Below are 26,096 nucleotides of genomic sequence, written 5' to 3'. Positions count from 1 at the left end.
CACTCTGTGATATTCAAGATGACTTGCCAGAGCTGAAATATTTTTGTGCCTTTCAGACAAATTGAATTGGAATCTGACAAAAACAGATGATTGATGCAAGGGAAAAAACCTAATTGCGCACATGTGTGTTGATTTCTTCCTGTTCTTCCAAAACCTTAATACAACGATTGAATGGGTGGATTTGCTAACAAATATCAGAGTCACCATCGTTCAATAATCGAATATAAACGGTCGCTAATTTTTCTCTCTCTCCGTGTTTCGGTTGAAACTGTTCTGTAATTGAGCAACTTGAGCAGCAGCTGGGAAACGTTCACTTTGGGGAGATTTCAGATATTTTCTTTTGGTGATGGTTCTTTAATCACCGCCGCATGTGAGCAGGACTCCCCTGATGTTGAAAAAAATTTTTGCTCAGTGATAAGTAACCGTGTAATGTATATATAAAATGCGCGTGCTGGGGCACGGGCAAACAAGTTATTATAAAGGAATTGTGCAAAACCAAAGTACTTAAAAAAGGTAAGCAATCGCTAATGTTCTGTTCTGATTGTTGTAATTATTCACTTAATTTCTAGGATTACATGGCTAACCGGTACCAAATTAAAACAAAACGATTGCCTTTTCCATTTGAAACCGCATAGATTTTCATAACCCTATTATGAGTAACATAATATCTTTAATGTATATGTATATATTTATTTGATTAAAAAACTGTAAGTCACATTAGCCACTATGTGGCAAATAAAGTTTATTATCATCAGCGGCTTGAAATAAAAAATACCGGCAATAAATATTATATACATTAAAACAATTTATTATGCATGAAAACCTCCAGATGTTTGACATATTGCTGGGTTTTAGCATAACTAAATATGTTTTCTATCTTTTCTATAAATCGTGTAACCTAAACCAAATATTTTTTGTGATTTCATGTATAAAATCGATCGTAAAAATGGCAAAAGTCGTGCCTTTTATATAGTATGTATGTAATAGTAAACTAACTTTTATTAAATATTTTTTTTTAGATTCGTAACGCAAGACGGTATGATTCTGTTAACTCTTGCGATTGCCTTATTTATGTTCACCATGAAGTCATTCGCTGACTTCCGTTGCCCCGTTCTGGAGAAGCAGACGTCATGCACGTGCCGAGAAGACGTCTGGTGGAACAATGACAGACTGACCATCGTGAACTGCAGCCATGCAAATCTAAAAACGATGCCTAATTTATCATCCCTGTCAAACCGCAACGTGACAAAGCTTTTACTGCGCGGAAACAATATATCTTCAATCTCCCTATCGGATTTGGGTTTTAAGAACATCACAGAGCTAGATTTAAGCAAAAACACATTGGAGAACCACGCCATCGGGGCTCTCTCACAGCTTGCACCCTATATAACAAAGCTCAATTTGGCACGCAATCGAATAGCCATCGATCAAGACTTAATGTTCATGAAAGATTTAAGTGTTCTAACAGAGCTTATAATGGATTCAAATATGATCCATAATTATCAAAATGATATCCAGGTCCTCCCAAATGACATTTTCAGAGATCTGCGTTTACACTCGCTTCGCAAACTGAGTTTGAGTTCCTGCGGAATCACTTCCATAGGGCCGCGGGCATTCGTCGGATTGGAATCAATCAAAGAGATCGATCTCACCTATAATTATTTAGAAAATGTGCCATCGGCATTGTTACATCTGCGAAATCTGCAAAAGCTATTCCTGGGTGGAAACGACTTATCAACAATAGCAACAAACAGTTTTCACTCTTTGACAAGTTTGGAAAAAATAGTTCTAGACTACAACGAACTGTCTTCGATAGAAAATGGCGCCTTTGCAGGACTGGAAGAGAGTCTCAAAGAACTCGAGCTTCATGGTAATTATCTACAACAGATACCGTCTGCCGCGTTGAAACCACTAAGGAAACTTCTGTTTTTAAAAATATCAAAAAACGACATCAGAACCATCCACAATGCATTTCAGGGCAATTACCAGCTAGACATGCTTTATCTTGACAGCAACCCACTGACCTTTACCAAAACTACATTCCAGGGACTAGAAAATTCGCTAGAGACTTTGTTTCTGAGGGAAGTAGGGATGACAAGTATACCCGTGTCTTCTCTAGCCCCTCTCAAAATGCTATCATACTTGGACGTATCTCATAACCATTTCCATAGGCAAACGTTTGATACCAGTTTATCTACTTTATCAATTAAAACTCTGGTCATGAGTAATAACAGCCTCGTGCACATATCTCCCTCAGCATTCTCAAACATGCGACACTCGATTGGACTCGACTTAGACAACAATAATATATCGGACATTTCATTTATTGTCCATGCACCCCTATGCTCTTTCAGTTACGTAGATATAACGGGTAATCCACTCGAATGCGATTGTGACGTTGAAGAAATTTTGCACAGTGGCACCATTTTTGACATGGGATTAACAGGTTTTTGCAAACTACGTAATACTGTGTATGAGCTTGGAAGCTCTAAACTTGAGGAACAGCTACATGGGTTTTGTAACAGGAGTGAAAGGATAGTTTGGTGCCCAGGAAAGTTCGAGTCGAATCGTGCGGTGCAATCAAACGCAGGATTAACTTTGATGAATGTGTGGATATGCTTTGTTTCTGTTCTCCTTAACAAGAGCTACAAATAAAATAAATCATGACACAAGAACAATAGATAAGGATAAAGCAATTCAGCGTAAAGGTATTTTTGGGGCTTATGGGGTTCAATCCAACATGTACGAAAGCATGCAAAAATAACACTTCCGAATTGGAATGGCTTCTAGAAGCTGTAAATCGACAGTTGTACGTAAGCTATCGCAGTTATGTTGACTTAAAGATAATTACACGTTTGTGAAAGCAGTTGTTATCAATGAACTTCCATGGCCGCATAAATTAAATGAAAGTGGAATGAATATATTCGTTTTGCACGATAAGAAACAAAGGTACTCGACTATGTTACAGAACAAGAGATTGTACAAACGACAGCTGATAAAAACGCACCCCACTACAAACAAATGTTGAAAGAATCACGGCCAGTCAAGCCGCAAGAGGTTCAAGATGACATCGCAAGGATGGAAAACGGGTGAAAATGCTGAAAAGTCTCCATCAGTGCATTATGCAAATTGGAAGGAAACTATCTTATTGAAAAAACAAATGCATGTGTTGGAAAGAAGTGAGAAAAATGTAATTCATAGAATCAAAATAGACCAAAAAGTGTTATTCAAACGATTTCAGGATAAGTTGTATAGATCTAAATTATGTGAGGCGCGCATGCATGGAAATAAAGAAATAGAAAGAGAACTTCGGGCCAAAAATCTCCATGGATTAAACACTGATTTTGGTAGTGTCGAAAAGGATTACGAGTTCCTCACAAAACTTCAGAGCAACCGGAAAAAGTCGCAGCAAAATAAACAGAAAAAACATCCAAAAATTACAGTCACCATTCCAAAAGACACTCAAAAGGAACTTGTCGATGACGTATTTATGGACGGCAATGGTACTCGACGGAGAAGCAACTCTGTCAGTGAATGCATGACGTCACGATCGACAGGTACCCTAGCAGGTCTACCCCTGCCCACCGTAGATCGACCATCCACCACGGGGAGTCGTCCACAACAGCGGGAGGTAGAAGTCAGCGTCCAATCCCTGCCCCTCAAAAAAGACATCCAGCTGAGTATTGCCACCAAAGGAAAGAAACAGAACAACAAACTGACGTTAGATTTGCCGGTGAAGCAGAAAGCGCGGCCTCACACATGCGGACCGTCCCTGTTGCAGCAAGTCACCAAAGATGCAACATCCGGGTCACGGCGGCCATCAGAACAAGAGAACCACAGAAAGAAATCCTCCAGTTTCTTTGAGGATGAGAAGAAAATCGATGTTGTCGAATTACAGTTAAAAGCGACCAAGTCTTTGAATTATGACCAGAAAATCCAAGAGTTTGTAGACACCTTGAATGACTTGGTAGTGGATGACATTGAAGACAGAGACTATTATACACTGAGACTCAGGGCAGCGATGAAGGAAATATCAGGTATTAAATACGAGCAAGTACCCGGAACTCCGGAAGATGAGTACAACAGGCATGTGGGTAACTTGGATCTAAAAAGCCTCACTTTCAAAAATCTGAAGTTTGATTTCAGTTCACGTGACACCGTGACAACGGCAGATAATTTCCGTCCGGACTATCAGCCGGTCATCTTGTCCTCTGACGAGTCCAGCGACGACGATGACGATATGTAGACGCTAAATAATTTAAATGTTACAGGAATTCAAATCAAATACATTATTTTATATCCGAAAAGTTATTTCCAACATGTGGTTATTATTTGTTATTATTTCCAAAAGACTCACAACGTCTTCACGGCGTAGTAATATAGTTTATATTTGGTTCCAACGTCATTTACGTCTGACTGGCGTCTAGGTGCCTTGCGTTTCAAATACACAACGAACTGTTTGTCAAATAGTAGTAATCTCGGAAAAATCAGCTAGTCATCTGGATATTGACGAATTTCCAAACTATTCATTTCACGTTGTTAAAACGTCATTAAGAGGTGCGTGTATATAATTCCGGCAAAAATTATGTGTTTATATATGTGTTTATAATTGTTTTCTTTTTGATGTAAGAAGGTAACAAAAAAAACCAACATAACACGCTGACATGAGTTGTTGTTGTTTTTTGCAATAACCACATGAACTAGTCACCTAAAGAAAACATTTTACTGCTCAAATGAAACTTTATGCTAAATAAAGCAATAGAGATGATTCAAACCAAACAGATAACAGAATACATGACAAATTTGTGTTTTCTCACAAAATTTATTTTTTAAAATGGAAACATTGTTAAATTTTAAACCACACTATTGCAAGACTAGGACAATTCAATTTTTTACACGGTACTTAAAACAAAGTCACCACACTGCAGGTTTTCATTGAAAAATAATTGTAAATCTTTGAGGTCCTGTATGTCATAGAAAAAAAGGTTGTTTTTTTTCATATGGGCGATTCCAAAAATTTGAGGCAAATTGTGTCAATTTCATGCACTCAAAATATGAACATTTATTCAATTTGTTCCTAATGCTGTTGTATCAGAATTAATTTGCTAATTTACAATGAAAAAAATGAATTAATAACATACAGAATTTATAGAATTTATTTTAGTACTAAGTTCTACTTTTAATATTCTGTTCAGGTTATTTTTTAAGTTTCACACATGCTCTTTGCATCATTGGTCTTGCCATACATAATTTAAGCAATAACTTTTGGCAGCGGAATTACATGTATTTTTTGCAGACAGTTTATATTTCATTTATGCCAAACGGTTGTAAAAAAATTTGTTAACTGTTCAAACACAGTTTATATGGGCACACAGGTATATTTTGGAAGCTCTATAATTTCATCAATTAATACAGAAAAATGGCAAATAATGCTTTCTAACATATAAAGATTGCACAAAATTCAAATGTACAACAAACCAATTCATACTTTTAAAGTCAGTGTGACCTAGGCACCAAAAAAATTAATAAATGTACATGTATATAATGTAATTATCTAAAATAATTCTGAATATAGTAAAAATTAGCAATAAAACATGATTAAGTGTCTATTGAAATGAAGCTCTAGGGACATCACATAATATAGTTTAATTTATATGAATATCTATAAGTTATCTATTACTGGTCAGTATACAAACTATAACTCCATGATCAAGCAAATATATGCATACACTTTAGAGATATTTCAGTTACTCTATGACTTTCTCTCAATTTTCTCAAAATTTGTACACTTCATCTCACAACCACATTCTATGCTGACATAAATCATCCAGTTTGGCCGTTTCAACCTTTCCTAACACATCTAAATAACAATGATTCCAAAAATAACATTTTACTCAATAAGTGTGGGATGTAAAACAATTGCATCAATTTTCATTTGGGTAAATTTGAGCACATATAGTTTGTGGTTTGTTCATGTGGTTCACCTACAAAAGGCAAAACAGTGTAAATGCTATCAAATTACAGCTTCAGATGACATTTTAAAAATTAGTAAGCAATGAACTGTTTAAGGTATTCAATGTATAATGACGGGATATTGAACAATTTTGAATCATTTTAAACTAGTTAAATATGTATTGCAAGATAACTATGAAAGTGACATGAAACAAATTCACATGACAGACAACATATAAGGAGACGGTAATTTCGCACTTTAATTTTTTTTTAAAGAGTTATCTCCCCGTGATGAAAAAAAGAAAACTTTAATTTCGTCAAAATATCTGCGGTAAATAATTCATTTTATTTCATATTTAAATAAAGAGAAAGTTTGTGCATGTATTAACCAAAAGAGTTTTACGAATTTTAAGTTACTTTTTACAATATCTTAATAAAACATACATTGCCCATATACTTCAATGCAAAATTCAAGGTGTAATTAGTTGGACCATAATCAAAATTTTGAAAATTCCTTTGGTGGAGTATTTTTATTTGATAACACCTTCAAAATGATATCATGATTAAGAATATCGGACCATTCATTTATAAGGTACAAAATGTGGTCGTTATACATCGAATACCTTAGTATATCGTTAAAAAAAAAATGCCTTATAAAAGCAATGAAAACTACATCTACTTATGATTTTCACATATCTCATTTTTTTTTTTAAATAAAATGCTCTATTTAACATAAATCAAAGATTAACCTTTCGCAGGCAAAGTCAAATGCCACTTTTTACAACCAATCAGGTTTCAATAATAAACTATCATGATGAAGTAATTTCAGGGATGGGTCTTGGTGTCAGGAGACCTTCCAATGTGTCTGGAACTGGGGGACTACTTTCTAGTGGTTCTGACTTCAAGAAATTCTTCTGAGCCGCAATCTTCCATGAAGTCTCAGGGCTTTGTGGAGTCACTATATTTATAACGCGTCTGAAAAGAAATCCATTAAGGTTAATGATTCCTATGGCAAGAAAGACAACTCTCACTGCAAGGATGAATGACTATTATTCCATCAATCACAAAATTACCTCTAGATACACACATGTACGTTATATAAATAAATATGTCAATTGTATACTAACAGTGCTAAAATAATTTACCCTGATTTAGGTGGAATGAAATCGGTGGTCTTCATTCTATGCCTAACACTCATGATGTATTCACTGGGTCCATAGTGCCTGATATAACTATAACCTTCTGTTGTCTCGTTGATAAAGACACAAATTTCTCCATAGAACATGAACATCACACAATACACACCATCCGCAATCTATATGAGAAACATAAAATATATGCTGATGTAAAATCTTAAAATATGCATGAAATACATGTATGCTCAAGCTATCTATGTATAAAATGATTTAGCATTTCAAACTCCATCCTCTCAAATCTTCAAAAATCAAATTAATGACTTACATGACTTAGCCTGATATCACTCTGACCTATGTCTGCATCATATTCTTTGATCTTGCTCTGTTTTGCCAATGTAATGAGAGCATCGGCAGGGGCATACATGAGCTCTGGAAAGCCAGAGGCATTGACTTCACATTCATCCATGAACAGCAACTGGACAGAACTGTGTATGCTTAAGGTGTAACTGACATAGTCTTCAACCTCAACATCATTGTCTGTCAGAGAAGTTGGAAAACAGTAAATAATATGCTACAGAAATTTAAGTACAGTGAAGAATGCATAATAACTCATCAGCATACAGACATTGAATGCATGCTTCATATCTTGTGTTCACAGTCAAGCAAATAGATGCAAAAGGTCAAGCAAGGGAAATACAGATGCAGATACTGTCCTATATCAGGACCTCAAGTCTGAAGGTTAAACAGCAGCCCCAACTGAGACCTATTCCATGCTATTCAATGTATGACAGAGTAAGTGTATATAGTACCTTCGGAGTGTCTCATTTCCAAACAATAGATATGTTGTTAAAATAACATAGTACTTATCTCTTTCTTGGGAGATTAAGTATGTAACAAAATAAACTGATTTGTTTGTTCAAAACTTATGAGGAAGACAGAGTTAAAGATTTGATTTGGGGCATAAAAGTAGTAGGAAGAAAAATAATAGTGTACAATATATGTTTAGTGTTTCACCTACCTTACTGAATTACAACTCTTTGCCTTAATTAAGTTTCAATAAAAATTATTTGAAAGGTACAAAAATATGAAGTTTATAATCATAAAGATAAAAAAGAAAAAAAACTGCAAAAAATTGATGCACAGAACATTTTATACTCATTCAATATATGCACTTTCATCATGTATCAATGAAAGTCCAGTTATACCATCACTTACTTTTTAATGTAATCTATGTTAGCACTGACCTTGTCTTAACTTTCCGAATGAAAAACAGGCCACTGTGTAACTACCCTGGGTAAGGTCTACATTACAGGTTGTCAGGCTTCTGGCCCGCCTCTTACTGTAGCTAATGACCTCAGAAAACAGTGGGGCTGCCTTAAATGGGTGTCCAGAACCATCATCTTGGTTCCTCAGCACCATAATCAGTAGATCTGTGAAGGTTTCTGGTATCTTTAAACCTGTTCCTCTGTAAAATTATGTTATCAGTATTGCATGGTTTCAATATTTGAACTAATTAGTAAGCATTTGTCTTAGTTGAAATACATGGACAAATAAAGGTCAAGGTCATGTTTGAGACAAGGTCAAATGGCAAAGATCAGGGTCATAATACAGCAGACTTACATTAAATGGAGGTCCTATGCTGAGTGACAGCATGAATATCTTATTGATATCCTATGTCAGTTAATGTTTTCCAAAGTTTTTAAAGGTTTCTTTATATTCAATTACAATGAACATGTTTAAAAGGTGTTCTTTATTACTATTTGGTATTTTGCTATTTACTAGTATTATTTTTCAAGTTTGAATTAGAAATAGGCATATAAACTGGTATCTCATTCTGGGTTTTTCTACATGTTCATCAATAAATATGTCATTATTATAGATTCCACTTATTTAATGTGGTATTCTACAAAGAAGAATGACACCTTTTAAATAACCATATGGAAAGAAGAGATGATAATTACCTCATGCTTTTCTGAAATAGTCCAAGTTTTAGTTTGGTGTCATTCACAAGTCTAAAGGAGTAGTACTTCCACTCTTTACTCAAGATGGGAGGAAACACACCTTTAAAGCGAGATTCAAACCATCCCTCATCTGTTTTACAGACGGACAGGCTGTTGAAGTATCTGTAAGCAGAATAAATTACCAAGTATAGAGAGGTGGATAAAAATGCAATCAGAAAGATACATGCAAAATATTTGAAACTAATTACAAAATATAATGTTACAGTTTACTTTGTAAATTCATCCTCAAATGAAATCCAAAACTCTCCTTTCTTTAAGTTTCGTAACAATCTTTTCTTCTCCTTCTGAAGATCAGCGTTGTTTTTCAAACATCCAGTGATACAGTGATTGTGGTCTGAACATGTCCACAGTTTCAAGAGCCTGTTGTTTAAAATAGATCAGAATAAATTTAATTCAGATTTGACTGGTCACAGAGAGAGAGAGAGAGAGAGAGAGAGAGAGAGAGAGAGAGAGAGAGAGAGAGAGAGAGAGAGAGAGAGAATTACTTTTTGTCATTCATCTCCTGAACTTCAAGAACAGGATAACAATGAGAAGACTCCAGTTCCCCCTGCTGTAAATCTTCTGGAGTACTTATTCCTATCAAATACCTGGATAATTTGTAAAAAAAAAAAATCAAAATCATATATCATATAATCATTATTTCATACTTTCAGAATGTTCAAAGGAATCAGGATGCATTTATAGATGATATTGCTTTAATACTATTAATATGTGTATCAGACTGAAATAAAACATCTCATGCAAGAAATCAATTTTCTTATCAACAGAAAAGATAACCCAAAGTTTTTGTTAGCTAAGGAGGTAATTTTTCTTATAAAATAATGATTTATCATACAGTTAGCGTTTACAAATCTTCAAGTTGACAGGTAACCCAAGGTAAACCTAAAAGTGCCATAAAACCATTGAAAATTACTAGAGATGTCAATTTTACTCGGTTGGCTTAGTCGGTTAATCGGAGCCTTTAGTTGAGCAATAGTCCAGTACTCATTTATTTATTTGAAACTGTGTGTGCTTATTCTACTATCACATTCACTGTATCTTAACCATTATCCATAATAAACATAGTGATTTAAAAACTTATGATAATACGCTCTATAGATGTATTTGATTTCAAATAAATTTAAAAAACATTTTATCTAGATATCCGTTAGCTAATGTCCTAATTTTTCTTTTTTCTTGTGATGCTTACACATAATTGAGCTCCATATCATTTTAGGCAAATCAAATGTGACCTGTTTCATGTTAAGTCATTGTCCCGTGCCGTGCCAAATCAACAATTAAATTTAATGGTGGTATAAAAACAAACGCCTTGAGTTGATATGATTAAAATTTTTGATTAATACAAACATCTAATACAATAAATAACTGTTTAGGAGAACCACAAATTGATCTCTTTAAGAACATGTTTGCATAAGTACTTCTATTTAAAACAACAATTTCACCTACAAATTCAACAGAGATCAATTTGTAGCAGCTTAAAAATGTACTAGGGACACCCATTCGATTCAACCGAGTGTAACGTGATTAAAAATGCCGAGAAAAGAAAACTATTTTTTTATTCGAAGCCCCAAAACTGCCGCATTATAAAAAAAAAGGTTTTGAAATTGTTTCCTCACTTTATAACGATTAATTGACTAAGAAAATTTTAATCAATGATCGGTGTGACCGAGCGATAGTCGAGTACTCGAGTGATACTAATCACTGTCTCCAAATTGTTGATGTTGCAGGGATAAGAAAAATCACTCTTAATGAAACAAACAATAGGATTGCATATGCAAAAATATTTTGATAAATAGAGAGACACTATGGCAGTCTAGACTATACCTAAAGGAGTGCCAATCCTTCAATTCAGTCCAAAGTTTGTCACGATCTAATTTAAGTTTGTTGTCATCTTTCTTCTCTACATCAGATCCTTCAAATAAAATATAAACCAAAAATATCACATATCACAAAGTTGGGGGCCCAACAAGTGGCAACACTGAACAAGTTTCACATTCTTTTAAGTTGGTGTTTATTCAAATTCAATATTGTGTAGGATTTCTCCTGTTAAAACTGTTGGTTGTTTGCATAATTATTATAGGCCTGATTCTGTCCACTAAATCATATTTTGTGCTCACTGAGGACTGTACAATATCTGACATACTGGACAGTTTTAGTCTTATGCCTTTATACTCTTTCAGTACTTTGATTCACAGAGAGCTGTTGACTAACCTTCGAGGTCAATGTGTTCACATGGCTCCCCTGTCAGCATGGTCAGGGACTCTACCACTAGACCAGAGTGCAGTGCTTTGTAACCTCCATAAAGTTTAGCTGCCGCCTTTTCTAACAGCATTACCCACAACTGTTTGTTTTGAGGCTGGAATCAGACATAAAGATTATTATATTCTGACATTTTAAAAACATTTTAGTTTTTGTCTCATCATAAAAAATTCTTACAAAGGGCAAGATGTGGTAATATTGTGCTTATATGAAGCGAGTTATTAGATGAATCTAAGAAAAAAGGAGATTTCTTAGATATATATAAACATGCATTGTACTTACTCTAGAATATTTCAGATTTCCTTTTTCATCACAGGGAAAGCGGTCATCCACAATCACAGTCTTCCAGTTTCCATCCCTACACAGGCGAACCTGGTACAAACCCTCTTCACAAAAATTCTCAGTGATGAAAATGTCTCTAAGAAGTTCTCCTTTCTGAGCTAATAAACTTACTGCACACAGAAACCTGAAAAATGGGATGGGTGAATGAAAACTATTTCAAAAAATTCTACACATTCAATGGGGAAAAAATCCTTATAACTTTAAACAACAAAAAGCTTCACATATTATGATAATATAGATTATTTTCATTTTAACCTTTTACAGTCATTTTCAAACTTGGCCCCAGTGAGACTTCTCAAATACAATGAATATTGATTCATTGTTTGTAACTGGTGACTTTATTCATGGTCATCTAAAAAATGTTTTTCATGCATGCTTTTTTCAAGCATGCATTTCAGGCGTGTTCACCTTTGGAAATGTTTCAAGAAACAAGGATAGGCAATTTTTTTTTGGGGGGGGGGGGGGGGGGGGGAGCATGAAATAGACATCTATTTATCGTAGCTTTATTGCAATATAAGGACTTCCATACCAACAGTTTTCTGCTTCCCCCTGTATAGCATCATCAGGACTGGGGTTCCGGAAAATGGTCCAAGATTCTTTTCCTTTACAGCTTTTGTCCTGAATTTGGCCTATTCTTTGCCATTGCCCTTCATCTCGTTTAGGGGCATTTGAATCAGGAAAGCCCTTGTCTTCATAATGAATATTATTCTGCAATAAATTAAAGAGCAGCATTGATTTAATCCAATAAAAAACAAGTGAAAAGCTGTCAATGTGACAGCAAACCAGGTTTTCTTTTATTTGAACTGTATCCATAATCCATGTCAACCCTGAATTGATAAACACTACCAACCGTATCCAGTGAAATGGAGTACCCTATATTCAATATTTTGTCAAAAAATGACTAAGTTCTAAAGCTGGTATTTTTTTCATAAATTATCAGAAATCAAAATCCTAGCAATATGCACACCTCTAATATATGTACAAGTGATCCGCAAAAGAACAACTTCCTATCTTGAAAACTGTAGGAGGAGTTATCCGTACAATGAGGGTACCCTATATGATATGTTTGGTCAAAAAATGACTAAGTTCAAAAGCTGGTATTTTTTTCATAAATTATCAGAAATCAAAATCCTAGCAATATGCACACCTCTAATTGATCTGCAAAAGAACAACTTCTTATCTTGAAAACTGTAGGAGGAGTTATCCGTACAATTAGGGTACCCTATATGATATGTTTGGTCAAAAAATGACTAAGTTCAAAAGCTGGTATTTTTTTCATAAATAAACAGAAATCAAAATCCTAGCAATATGCACACCTCTGATATATGTACAATTGATCTGCATAAGAATAACTTCCAATCTTGAAAACTGTAGGAGAAGTTATCCGTACAATGAGGGTACCCTTTTAGCAGCCACCTACCCACCAACCCGCCATTTTCACCATTTTAATAACCGAATTTTTCCGTTGGAAAACCCGGTTAAAAAATTGATTTATCATTACCGGTACTTCTTTTTTTAAAATTAGTTTTAATTCTTAACAAAAAACCAGTGCTTAATTTTACCTTGTTGCAATAATCTGTAATGTTTCTGGCAATATCCCTAGCAACTTTTCTCTGCTTATCCAGTTCGTCCTTCACTCTTACACTGTGACCCGCCTTGAGCCTGCTTCTGTTGAGGTTCTTCCTCTTCCTTCTATTCTTGATGTTATCTTCGTCACTCAAATCCTTTTTGGTTTGTTTACACATCTTACATTCAGTACTTTGATTCCCACTTATGTAGCAGATCTTACAAGTCCATCCACTACTATTGACTGTTTCAATCCCTCTTTCTCCGCCGACATCACAATTTATTCTACTTAATTGATCATCACCAGAATTACCAGTGGCCCCATCCAATGCTTCTTTTGTATTTTGTTCATTTCTTGCACAGTTTACTTCTTCATCTTTTTTCTTATTAAACCATCTATGACATGTTTTGCATTTTTCTCCTTGGTCCACCTCATTTTTACACTTATGGCACACCCAGTTTGACTTAGATGCCTCTACAATTTCAAAATTACTTACAATGATCTTGGATGATTCATTCACTCAATTTTTATTTCCTTCCATATGAGATTGCATGAGTATTCAATTATACAGACTACAAGGGTAACAATGTTAATACAAATCATAATATGAAAAAAAATAGCATTAAATACATATATTTACGTTTTCCAGTGTCTTTGCCTATGATAACACTACCTATCGATTTTGTACTATATAACCCATAATACAAATGACGCCAAATTGAGGCGCCAGGGGGGTTTGCTTATTTATATTTAAATGTTTAATCGTACGATGGCTTAAAATCATATAAATATAAGTAATAAGGAATCATTCTTTGAATATTATAAGGTGATAATTTCGGTCGGGGCGTGTTCAAATCTACAATAAAGCCCTTCGGGCTTTATTGGATTTGATCATGCCCCGACCAAAATTATCACCTCATAATACTCGAAGAATGATTCCTTATTCCTTATGTAATGTGTGCAAGTGTGTACATTGCATTGAGCAAGAAACAGGGAAGTAATTGCCAAAAATAAACTGCCGTCAATGGGAGTTGCATAGATTTTAACTGTTACAGTTAAAAGTTCATCAACAGTGTCTAAAAATTTCTTTACAATACTGGTAAATTCAACGCATCACACTTTATTACTTAGCAAAGTGTTGGACTGAAATGCTAATTAGCTTGTCAATTATCAGTATAAGCAAATTAGTTTGATTAAAGATGCTTTGTTTTAGCCAAGATGATATATCATATTAGTCTGTAATATATTGCATATGTCTTATTGATATGATAATCACGTTCATTTTGTACTAAAAGAGGATCTTGAATGTCATTTATCTACAACTCTACATTATTTTATATATTTGATGGGCTAAGTACTGGTACATGTGAAAGCTGAGTGAACATAATGATTTCTACATTGACCTCGATTATTTAAAATCTCTTATTTCTAAATTGTCTGTTTAATATACTTGTACTAAATTATTCTTACATTTCATCTAACAAAGTTATAAATCAGATAATCTAAAATCCTGTGGTTGCATTAATATTTGTGGGTACCAATTTTTATAGATTTACTGCAAATGACAGTTTCAAGGATACAAAAATTACAATAATCCTTTCAGTGGAATATGCTTAGATTTAATTGATCCCATGAATCAATAAAATTTCGATTTGTTAAATTTCAATTTCAATCCCATGAATCAAATAATTAATGAAATCCACAAAAATGTATTCAAAAAGTATTGATAAAATCATATAGTAATTTAATAAAGACTCACTATTCTTAAATAGCTTATTAAACATCTCCATCTCCAGGTAGGTTCCCTTAATCTAATTCATCAAATCCATCTTTCTGTTCCATCCATCATCGTTTAGTCCAATGAGAAATATCACTGTATAAAAGAGGATAAATAAACTGTCTGTTCCCTGTTCAGAAATTCTCGTAAACAACAATTAAAGGGCAATATTTCCTTTTCTTTTTTTCCCTGGCAGATCAAACCAATATCTAACTGCTTTGTAAATTATATACAACTGCTTATACACAAACGGAGTTTAAGATTTTTAACTAATACGTTACACTGACACTAAAAAAAAAGGTAAATTGATAATACATTAAGTTTATCCTTTACACAACTGTATAGGGATGAGGCAAAATAAATGTCCAGTTTTGCTTAGTTTAGACTGTTCATCAATTGTAACACGCACATGATTGTAACACATGGTAATTTACATACAGACAGGGTTAAGGCGGTAGTGCAAAGCATTATCACATTTAACAATCAATCAAATGGATTTGGTCACGATTTGCGCAAAAAAAAATTAAATTTTAGTTTCTATTGTTGTTGTTTACACCAATTATAAAGGTATTTCTAAATGTGTTAATAAATTTGGATACCAGCTGTTGAGTTATTAGCAAGGTAGAGGGCTTGTCATTCATGTATTTTGTTAACTCAGCTCTTGTCTGACATGACTCACTATGCTTAAAAAACTTAAACATGACTCCATCTCTAAGTTTCCTTACTATAATCCATCAAATACTGTGGAATCATTAGATTTCGTGGTGGCTCAATTTTCGTGGATTTCGTGGGTACCTCTCATCCACGAATTAACATCCTCCACGAATAATATATTAGGGTTATAAAGTCATATTTCGTTTTGTAGGTATAAGAAAATACACGAAATTACGTCCCCACTAACCTATAAAATATCAAGAATCCACGAAAATTGGCCCCCGCGAAAATTGATGATTCCACAGTACATAGGAATGATGTGGTTAGTAACTATAACTAAGTACTTGGTGTTGAATTTTAAACAAAATAAATTCTCCAAAGTTTTACATTAGTAAACTTTACTTTGGTGTTTACACTGAGGCATAACGTCAGTCAAGAGATAATGTTTTTTTACTCTCCTATTTACCGGTAACATTTCAATAATTTTTCAGACTTCCATAGTCTACAGAGCTACAAATCTAATGCTTGCAACACCACTGTAAATATATTGTTTATGATAAGACACTCTCTGACACACACCTAAACATAAATATTTCAATATAATTGGTGTAGACTTGAAGAGTTGACAACAGATTCAGGAAATAAGAAATACACACCTATAAACTGTTAAATGAATAAATATTCTATGATAGAATATTTATTCATTTAACAGTTTATAGGTGTGTATTTCTTATTTCCTGAATCTGTTGTCAACTCTTCAAGTCTACACCAATTATATTGAAATATTTATGTTTAGGTATGTGTCAGACTCAGAGAGTGTCTTATCATAAACAATATATTTACAGTGGTGTTGCAAGCATTAGATTTGTAGCTCTGTACATACTTATAACATGCAATCTACAGGTTTTATATGAGTTAATTATTTGACATTAATCAGACTATTTTCCCAACATTGCATATCTGTTAGAAGTATACATAAATAATCTCCTCACATCAGCTACCACATCTTGATACATAAAAAATGTCAAATCAAATGTGTTGTGTGTTGAAATTGAAAAATCAAGCTCCACCCCCTGCTTTCCATGTCTCTCCAAAGTTGAGGGGGCGGAGCTTGATTTGTAAGAATTAGCTTTTAACATGCACCAAGCCATCTGTTATGAATGTCCGCCTCTCAAAAGAGGATAACCCGTATCAAAGATTTAATTTACGATAGAAAATCAATGAATTGATTGTTTTAACTTTGTACTGCCCTTCTAGGTTTTGAACTATTCTTTTACCCTTATCTGAGGGGTCAGAGGTAAACATAAAATACACTATGATAAACATTAACACGCAGAGACAATTTTTATGCGGGTTAACTTCACTGTTAAAACAGATTTACACAAAAATAGAACTCAGTATTTAAATTAATACAAAATGAACATCTGCTTTACCTGTTTCGCTGACTATGTACATGAATGATAATGAATGTTTTAATGTTTACCTTAAACAGGTTTTTCTTTAGGCTACTTTCGGTTTGTCTACGTAAGTAATTGTAAAACCCGGACGTTAACTATCCGGATTTTGTTTTTAAAGATCCTCTTAATTTTTTCATTCCTCATTAAACAATTTTTGGAGTTGAATTAAAATCCCTTTGCCAGGTAAATCATAATAATGATGATTATATCAACTTGTCAGATCCTTATGTCGACTTTTCAGAAAACATTTCAAAATTTAATGTCAACTGAATGGCACAAATTGGGCTTGAAAAGGTTTTAGTGTTGAAGATTTAAACACGTGAATGAGTGACAAGTCGACATCAAAATCTGACAAGTTATAGCATAATTATCTAATAAATCGACATAATTATCCGACAAGTAGTTGCAGAATTATGCCATCATATGAAGGTGTTAAATATTTAAGGAAGCTGCAGAAATAAAGCATCGATGATATATATATATATATATATATATATATATATATATATATATATATATATATATATATATATATATATATATATATATATATATATATACACACAAACAATAATGATATCATGATGCATTTTCCTTTAATCTTATTATAAAACTATGTCCAGATATTAGAAAAAACACAAGAATCTAAAATATGTCGTTTAAAATCGGTCCATGGATTTACAGTCATTATTGTACAAATGTACATATATTGATTTGCTAGATATTTGTAAACAGTAAACACAATCTTAATGGACCTTGGATCATTTTTATCCAGTAAGAAATTAATCGAGAATATGTACAATGACATATAAAGGATAACGACCTGATTCACCGTCAACCATATCAGATGGCATACTTCTTTTCAATCATAGAACATATACCGGTATTTCAAATGGAGTTTTTTCAATGATATCTATATTCTCATAACCCAAAATTTCACAGCCATTATGCAAAACCGGTCCTACTACTTTATCAAACGTTTTAAGGGTAGCTTAAAGAGTAAACACATGAAAACTGTCCCTTTTACACAACGAATTATAGAAAATCTACCATGCTTTTGATGATTGAAAATCAAGAGTGAATAAATATGCCACATTCTGATTGTTGTTGATATATTTGGATCGTTTTTTACGGTAATGAATTGATTAACGCATTATCAATGATTCCGCACACCCTGTTACTGTGAATTTTTGCTCGATATTTTTTGAAAATAGGTCGGATAACACACGTTTACATACCACGTGACTTTATTTGTCGCCAAATTCTCACCACTGAGAAAACAGCGATCAAAAATAAAAACTTACACAAATAATGAAATTCGCATAAATAATTAAAGTTAAATGGCATATAATGTCACGTCGAACAATATATAGCTGCTTGTCTGTATATAGCTTTTTGTAGTTTTTATTTTATTTTTTTTTACAATTGGAGGCATTGTAGCTCCTAACTGCAATAATGTAGCCCTCTCCCGATTTTTGTTTGTTTTTTTGGGGGGAGAGGGAGCCCTCTCCAGTAAATATCAGATATAAAAAAATCGGAGAGGGCTACATTATTGCAGCTATGTAGCTCCCAATTCGTTCATCCGAATTTTTTATAGGCCGGGAGCTACAGACCTGCAGCTAGTCGAACGCGCTTGCCAAAATCTCTGTCACGTGATACGCATGGTACAGCTAGTCAAGTAATATTATGAAAGGTTAAGCAAGTTCACACCAGCAGGTAAACAACGTCAGTTTATAAGTGGAGAGACCCACTTCTTTATAATTTCATATGAGCGTGGTGAGGTACATTTTCCCTGTTCACTTATAGATTATACATTTTGACAAAATACATTGACCAGCTGAAGGAGAAATGCGCTTGTGTTTTGTAAAGTACCTATTACAGTCAACGCCATCTTAATCCTAAAAAAGTAACAATTGGAAGGTACATGAGGTGTGTGAAGCAGAACTCTGGTAGCCATATATGCATAATATAGTGAATGGATATTGGATCCTAGACTGTTTAGAGACAGATCGAGGTAAAAATTACTTGATTTACTCTGATGTTGATGACAGTAGTGTGTAAGCCGTGTTTGTGTTTCTGTTTTGGTTTACTTTGTGCTTTGCCAGGAACCTCTGAAAGTCTGTTAATTTTCTTGAAATAAAATAACAACAGTAAAAGTATATCCACAGCACAGGTCTTTACATTTGTATTTTCTGTGATCCCTTGACTTCTACAAGAATCAGTGGCATCCATAGAGACATGATGCTATTAATGGTTTTTCAAATCATATTAATGGTTAATGAAATGGAAGCTTTTCTCTGCATTTTTGCACGTTTTTTTTAAAATGTAGGTAGATTAGTCAACACATTTATTTTGTTTTAATCAAATTAACTGCCCTTGAAATAGTCGATATCGTTTTAGTTCAGTATAGTATTTTCATACATATTGATATTAAGAACGCAGATTGACAATATTATTTTCATAAAAATATATTATTAATTTGTTTGTCTCGTTTTAGGGTTTCATAAATTACAGAGTGACATAGTGACTGAATTTTTCCATACAAAGGTAAACATATATTACTTTTAAAAGAAAAGATAAACAATTTCTGTCTGATATTTTTATTTTATTTCATTATTTTTTTTCCATTTTCATGTAACTTTCTTTGGTTCATTGTGTTTGTCTTTAATTTTCAAATTATTTTCTTTTTATTCTACATTTAGTTTATTCAACTTTACTGTCTTTGTTTTGATTGCCTTCATTTTTTGGTTGTATTCAGCTAAAACTTACATTTTTTGCAGATAACCATGGTACTTACGTACTTGGGTGTTAATGAAGTTTATTTAAGGCATGAAGACCGTGCTAACTTTATGAAATGCTTACACGATGATCATGAAGTCTGCCACAAATTGAAAGTCGAATATACAAAGATGAATCGAGCTATAGTCTTTTATACAAAGTAAACTGGATGAGAGAAGAAAAAACCCCTTAATACACCAAGAAAGAAAAATGGCTATTGGTACTTTGCGGAACGGAACGGAACGGAACGGAACCAGTTAAGAGGCCCCAAAAGGGGAAACAATATTTTTTTTAAACGTCATTATTTCAATTTAACTTATCGTAAATGGAAGATTGTTTTACAAATTTTGCTGTTTTAATGAACTGTGTATTACATAAAATATGCTACTCATTGCTCTATAAGTCAATACACGCTTCTTTCCCGAGAAAACCTAAAGTCACTAGTTGTTTTATGATGTTTGATTGACACTGTAAATATAAAGTTGAGGTTTAAACCAAACTCAATTAATCTGTGTGTGTAAAGTCGATGAAAATTACTTAAGTAATCTTTCTTCTGAATAGATTTCTTCTGGTTCCGTTCCGTTCCGCAAAATACCATTACCCGTGTGGATATTGGTATTTAACGGAACGGAACGGAATCTTTCAAACTTTTTAAATAAAGGAAAACATCATACCAACTACTAGCTGTTTGTTTATTTCTATGTTCTTTTGAGATAAATAAAGCAAATCATTTCATCAATTCAAACATCTTGCATATGTGCATATCACTCCTGTGTTGTGTACAGCTATAACTTTTATTTCATCTATGATACTATATTACTTACACGGATATTATGATATTACTAGTTTGTTCATCAAGCTAGCAATAACGCAATGTGTATCCCATATAACGTAGAATTCTAAAATATAACGAACACATTCGCAAGGAAAAAGTTTAATATTCATCACTTACCTTCCGTCTGAACAATTTTCTTCTGGTTCCGTTCCGTTCCGCAAAATACCATTACCCGTGTGGATACTGGTATTTAACGGAACGGAACGGAACCGTTTAAAAATTTTGAAATATAAAATAAATCATAACAACTACTAGCTGTTTGTTTATTTCTATGTTCTTTTGAGATAAATGAAGCAAAGCAACAAATCATTTCATCAATTCAAACATCTTGCATATGTGCATATCACTCCTGTGTTGTGTACAGCTATAACTTTTATTTCATCTATGATACTACATTACTTACACGGATGATATTACTAGTTTGTTCATCAAGCTAGCAATAACGCAATGTGTATCCCATATTACGTAGAATTCTAAAATATAACGAGCACATTCGCAAGGAAAAAGTTTAATATTCATCACTTACCTTCCGTCTGAACAATTTTCTTCTGGTTCCGTTCCGTTCCGCAAAATACCATTACCCGTGTGGATATTGGTATTTAACGGAACGTAACGGAATCTTTCAAACATTTTAAATAATGGAAAATATCATAACAACTACTCACCGTTCCTTGAATTTTTTTTATCAGATTCTTTAAAGATGAATGAGTCTATCAATCAAATCAATTCAGTCATCTTGTGTATTTGCTGATTATTAATTTCAGCGTTTGTGTGCGTGTGCTGCATACAACAACAACTCTGTTTTTGTTTTTTTTTTTATCAATTTCATATCATTGTCACGGCAGAACTAACTAGTTGGTTAATTAAGCTAGCAAAAACATAATGCTTATATCAAGTAGAATTCATATTATACCAAGATCATTCGCAGCGCAGGGATAATATCGATAAAAATACTTGATAGTCTTATTTGAAATAAATTTGAATGAATGATAATGTAACAAATGTTGTTACCATACTTATAAATAATTTACTTCTGGTTCCGTTCCGTTCCGCAAAATACCATTACCCGTGTGGATATTGGTATTTAACGGAACGGAACGGAACCGTTTAAAAATTTTGAAATATAAGATATATCATAACAACTACTAGCTGTTTGTTTATTTCTATGTTATTTTGAGATAAATGAAGCAAACCAACAAATCATTTCATCAATTCAAACATCTTGCATATGTGCATATCACTCCTGTGTTGAGTACAGCTATAACTTTTATTTCATCTATGATACTACATTACTTACACGGATGATATTACTAGTTTATAACGCAATGTGTATCCCATATTACGTAGAATTCTAACATATAACGAACACATTCGCAAGGAAAAAGTTTAATATTCATCACTTACCTTCCGTCTGAACAATTTTCTTCTGGTTCCGTTCCGTTCCGCAAAATACCATTACCCGTGTGGATATTGGTATTTAACGGAACGGAACGGAATCTTTCAAACTTTTTAAAATGTGAAACATATTTTTACAAAGGCAACATTTATTCATTATATAATGAATTATTTGATTTTTTTAGGAAGAATTAGCTAGTTGGTTAATCAAGCTAGCGAAAGACAATGTTTACATCAAGTCAAAGTTTATATCAAATCCATTTGCAGGGTTATAATCATTTTTAAAAATAAATACTTGATAGCCTTATGAGTGGGCTGACTTATTAAGTTGGGATTAAACTTCAATTGCGCTTCCGTAAATTAAAATTCTGGGAAGGAATTAGACAGTCCTTGTTAGAGAAACTCGAAGAGTCTAGGTCAAACTGGATATATATCTTGAAAGACTGCCCATAAGTATCGTCTGCGTTCACGGGCCGGGGTCTTCGGAATCAGCTTAGTGAGATTGGAGAGAAAATGCATCGGCAGTAGTTTGCGACAGGACCATGAAATTCAGAGTGCAATCTTGCAAATTACAATTTTAAGTAATAAGTAGATTTGCAATCGTACAATGTAAGTACATTGCTATAATATATAAGCTTCTCTCCGCACATATGCATACAGACATGAAAATAAGCGTGCAAACTAAAAATACACTTGCCTATTATCATTCTTCTGAAAACTACATTACCCGTATTTTAATAGATTGTGTATTCACGTTTGACCAAAAATAATATTCCGCTGGCTGACTTTCTTAACTTTCTTTTTAAAAAGCTAACCTATAGCTTGTTTGTTATACATTGAAATGAATAATGATATAACAAATGTTGTTACGAAACTTTTGAATAATTTTCTTATGATTCCGTTCCGTTCCGTTCCGCAAAATACCATTACCCGTGTGGATATTGGTATTTAACGGAACGGAACGGAATCTTAAAAAAAAATAATGGAAAATATCAAAACATCATTTTGGGATATAAGAAGCAAGCTAACAAACCATTTCATTAATATAAAATTATAAATATCTTGTGTGCTTATCTTGTGTACAACGTTAACTTTTATTTCTGTTATGTCTTGTGCATATCTTATTTTGATTACTACATGTATTTTGTACGAAAGATTTTGTGTACGACTTGTTTGTTTATGGGTGGAGTACTGCGCCATATTTCTAAACGCTCGATTACTACAGTTTTTTGTAAGCCTTGAATTCCACTGTGTAAGTGTTTTGACTGTTATAATTATGTATTATTAATCTTCTAGTGATGTAATTTACCTCTGTCTTTATTGTCAACTATGCTTAGTTTTGCATATTCTTGTTACCGATGGATTTTAGTTTACCATGTGCTTCAAGTATGGTGCGCCATTTCGTCGACAAACATTACATTTTGAACTTGATAATTACGTAGTCAGTTTAATAAAGTCAATTGATTACGGTTTTAACTCATTATTTTCTATTCAATTAATGAATTTATTTATAGAATATATTTAAGATATGTTGCATTACTTAATTCTATGTGAAAGGTTTATTGAATTATTTTTCTATGGAAACCAATACCTGTCATTTTCATTTGTATTTTGTTTATTACAGATTCTTATCGCATTGCAGTTATCAGTCAATTAAAATCTTTAATGCTTACTTTATGTCACATTTTGCACGAGAATACTTTAATCACAGGGGCTTGGTTGTTGGATAGTGAATATCCTAATTATTTGTTCCCGAAGAAAAAATTGATTAAAATTGGTAATCTTATGTGTATTTTTGTGTATTGCAATAAATAAATTCACCGAAACCCCCCGTTTCAATCATGTTAAAAAAGTGTATTCAATGTACATTAAAAAAAGTAAAGGGACGACACTCGCCATTTTGGATTTATAGGGGGTCCTCATTTCAAGCTATGTTTTAAACAAGTTCTTCCGTTTCTCCAACGATTTCTGACGATATATAGGTTGTAGAATGTTAAAATTACTTATTCCTATCGTCTGACTACATCTGTACGCTGCATAATAAACACATCTTTCCGAAATGTACTAGATACTTGCCAAACTTATCGAAAGCGAGGCGTAGTGAGTCAGTAACTAACCTAATAAGTAATAGTATGACGTGCCATAAGGGTAATCAGTTGTCGTTGTGATTGATCTAGCGTTGGTGTGTGATTTGTGCTTTGAATTCATTTGTCTTTATATGTATATTTTAGTTTCTACGGTCGATGAGAGATTTATTGGCCAATAAATACATTTCCGAATATTTTGTTTTATTATAATTCTATGTTAATTTCTGAAAGCAAGTTTTCGAGATTGTTTGTGCATATATACGTCTGTCTGTCGGTGTATACACTTGTCTGTACATGTGCTTTTTTATCTTCGTTATGTGACTGTGTCTATATTATACTTATATTCTAAATCTCAAATGAAGTGAATATATGATGTGTATGCACTGTAAAACTAAATATATAAGATGATGTGAATAACTTGTACATGAAAGTTCGAATAAAAAAAAATACTGAAATCTGATTGGTTTAGACGCAGTTGATAATCCGTTATATTACCCTCAGCATTAGCAACTCCCTTGGCAACGGGTAACACACAAATTGTTACATACGCGTACGGTTTGCTGTATAATTCTCGTCATTTCTATGTAGAAGCAGTAAAATGTTCTCTAAAATTAAAGGGGCATGGTCACGATTTTGGTCAAAAATTATTTTTTCGATTTTAATGTTTATAATGCTTCAGAAAGGCATTTTTAATAGACAATCAAAATTTTAGTGTCATTTGTTGACTAATAAGCGAGTTACAGAGCTTACAATTCCTCGCAATGGAAACAAAGCTTGTGTTTACATTTTGTTGAAGTGAAAATTCCAGTTTTAGACCTAAAATGAATGTGTTAATCGTTAGGAACTGATTATTTATGCTTAAAATAAATAAGAATATAGACAAATCAGCTTGAAAAAGATTTTTTACTGGTATATTGAACCTATGTAAACAAAAACAGGGCACGAGCCTTGTTTACATTATGAAGAATTGCGAGCCCTGTATCTTGCTTAAAACTCACCGACGGGCACCCAAATTTCATGTGATTATTAGAAATGCATTCATAAAGCACTGTAAATAATAAAAACAGAAAAATAAAATTTGACCAAAATCGTGACCATGCCCCTTTAAAACATTCAGTATAAAAAAATAAATAGTCCTGTTTTGGAGGGTAACAGTTGAAATTGACACAATTGAAAGTATTAGATAGGCGTACATGGTAACATCCATTTTTATAAATCTTGATATAAATACAACACATGCAATCTATGATCTGTTGAGACCTGACATAGACTTCATTAAAGCCAACGATATATCCTAAACTATACCACGAAAAACGACACACAAGGCTGTTTAGTCTATCCTTATTTAAATGGGAAGCAACTCCATTTTGTATAAAATTCTAACATCCGGTAATGTTAATGCATTCATGTTTTTTCCGAGCCTGTCGGGAAGGCCCGAGAAGTTGCAATTAGACTGCACTGATTAGTAACACAAACTTACAAGCGGAATACAGAGACACATGATTAAGCACATTTAATCAACATTATGATAATCTGTCTCTTGCTGTATCATGGATATGAAAATTCAGTGACATGCAATCCATTTAATGTGCACATTATATTTTTAACATATAAAGCATGTAAATGTATATTTAGCCATGATCAGTGGCAGTTAATCTCTATTATAAAACTGATCGTACGAACAAAGCCCTGAGATGGCTTTAAAAAAAAAAGATTCCGTTCCGTTCCGTTAAATACCAATATCCACACGGGTATTGGTATTTTGCGGAACGGAACGGAATCGTGAGAAAATTATTAATAAGTATGGAATCCATATTCTTATATTAATATCTATTT

The 26,096-nt window shown here is 33.3% G+C and overlaps 3 protein-coding genes and 1 long non-coding RNA gene across 4 annotated transcripts; 3 read left to right on the top strand and 1 right to left on the bottom strand.

Moving 5' to 3' along the window:
* The first annotated feature begins 57 nt into the window (after nt 1-57).
* LOC105339008 (insulin-like growth factor-binding protein complex acid labile subunit) lies at nt 58-2,655 on the top strand. Its single transcript, XM_011444378.4, has 2 exons — nt 58-513; nt 1,020-2,655. Exon 2 carries the CDS (start codon nt 1,039-1,041, stop codon nt 2,653-2,655), a length of 1,617 nt encoding a protein of 538 aa, XP_011442680.3. The 5' UTR covers nt 58-513; nt 1,020-1,038.
* A 409-nt stretch (nt 2,656-3,064) lies between these two features.
* LOC117681363 (uncharacterized) lies at nt 3,065-4,557 on the top strand. Its single transcript, XM_034445525.2, has one exon. It carries the CDS (start codon nt 3,065-3,067, stop codon nt 4,244-4,246), a length of 1,182 nt encoding a protein of 393 aa, XP_034301416.2. The 3' UTR covers nt 4,247-4,557.
* Nucleotides 4,558-4,802: 245 nt separating this feature from the next.
* Nucleotides 4,803-17,331, bottom strand: LOC105339005 (calpain-D). Its single transcript, XM_034445521.2, has 14 exons — nt 17,192-17,331; nt 15,037-15,150; nt 13,273-13,751; nt 12,240-12,418; nt 11,651-11,834; nt 11,321-11,465; nt 10,934-11,021; nt 9,595-9,696; nt 9,320-9,469; nt 9,050-9,211; nt 8,333-8,553; nt 7,414-7,625; nt 7,098-7,267; nt 4,803-6,927 (listed from the first exon to the last, which is right to left on the bottom strand). The coding sequence occupies exons 2-14, from the start codon at nt 15,065-15,067 to the stop codon at nt 6,762-6,764; spliced, it is 2,289 nt and encodes a 762-aa protein (XP_034301412.2). The 5' UTR covers nt 15,068-15,150; nt 17,192-17,331; the 3' UTR covers nt 4,803-6,761.
* A 4,473-nt stretch (nt 17,332-21,804) lies between these two features.
* Nucleotides 21,805-24,726, top strand: LOC136273047 (uncharacterized). Its single transcript, XR_010711187.1, has 2 exons — nt 21,805-23,425; nt 23,798-24,726. It is a non-coding gene; the product is annotated as an uncharacterized lncRNA (long non-coding RNA).
* Nucleotides 24,727-26,096: the final 1,370 nt, after the last annotated feature.

Source organism: Magallana gigas, chromosome 2, assembly GCF_963853765.1.
Source record: "Magallana gigas chromosome 2, xbMagGiga1.1, whole genome shotgun sequence".
Taxonomy (NCBI): Eukaryota; Metazoa; Mollusca; class Bivalvia; order Ostreida; family Ostreidae; genus Magallana; species Magallana gigas.
Note: the sequence above shows the minus strand (reverse complement) of the source record. Positions and strands in the feature narration are given on the sequence as shown.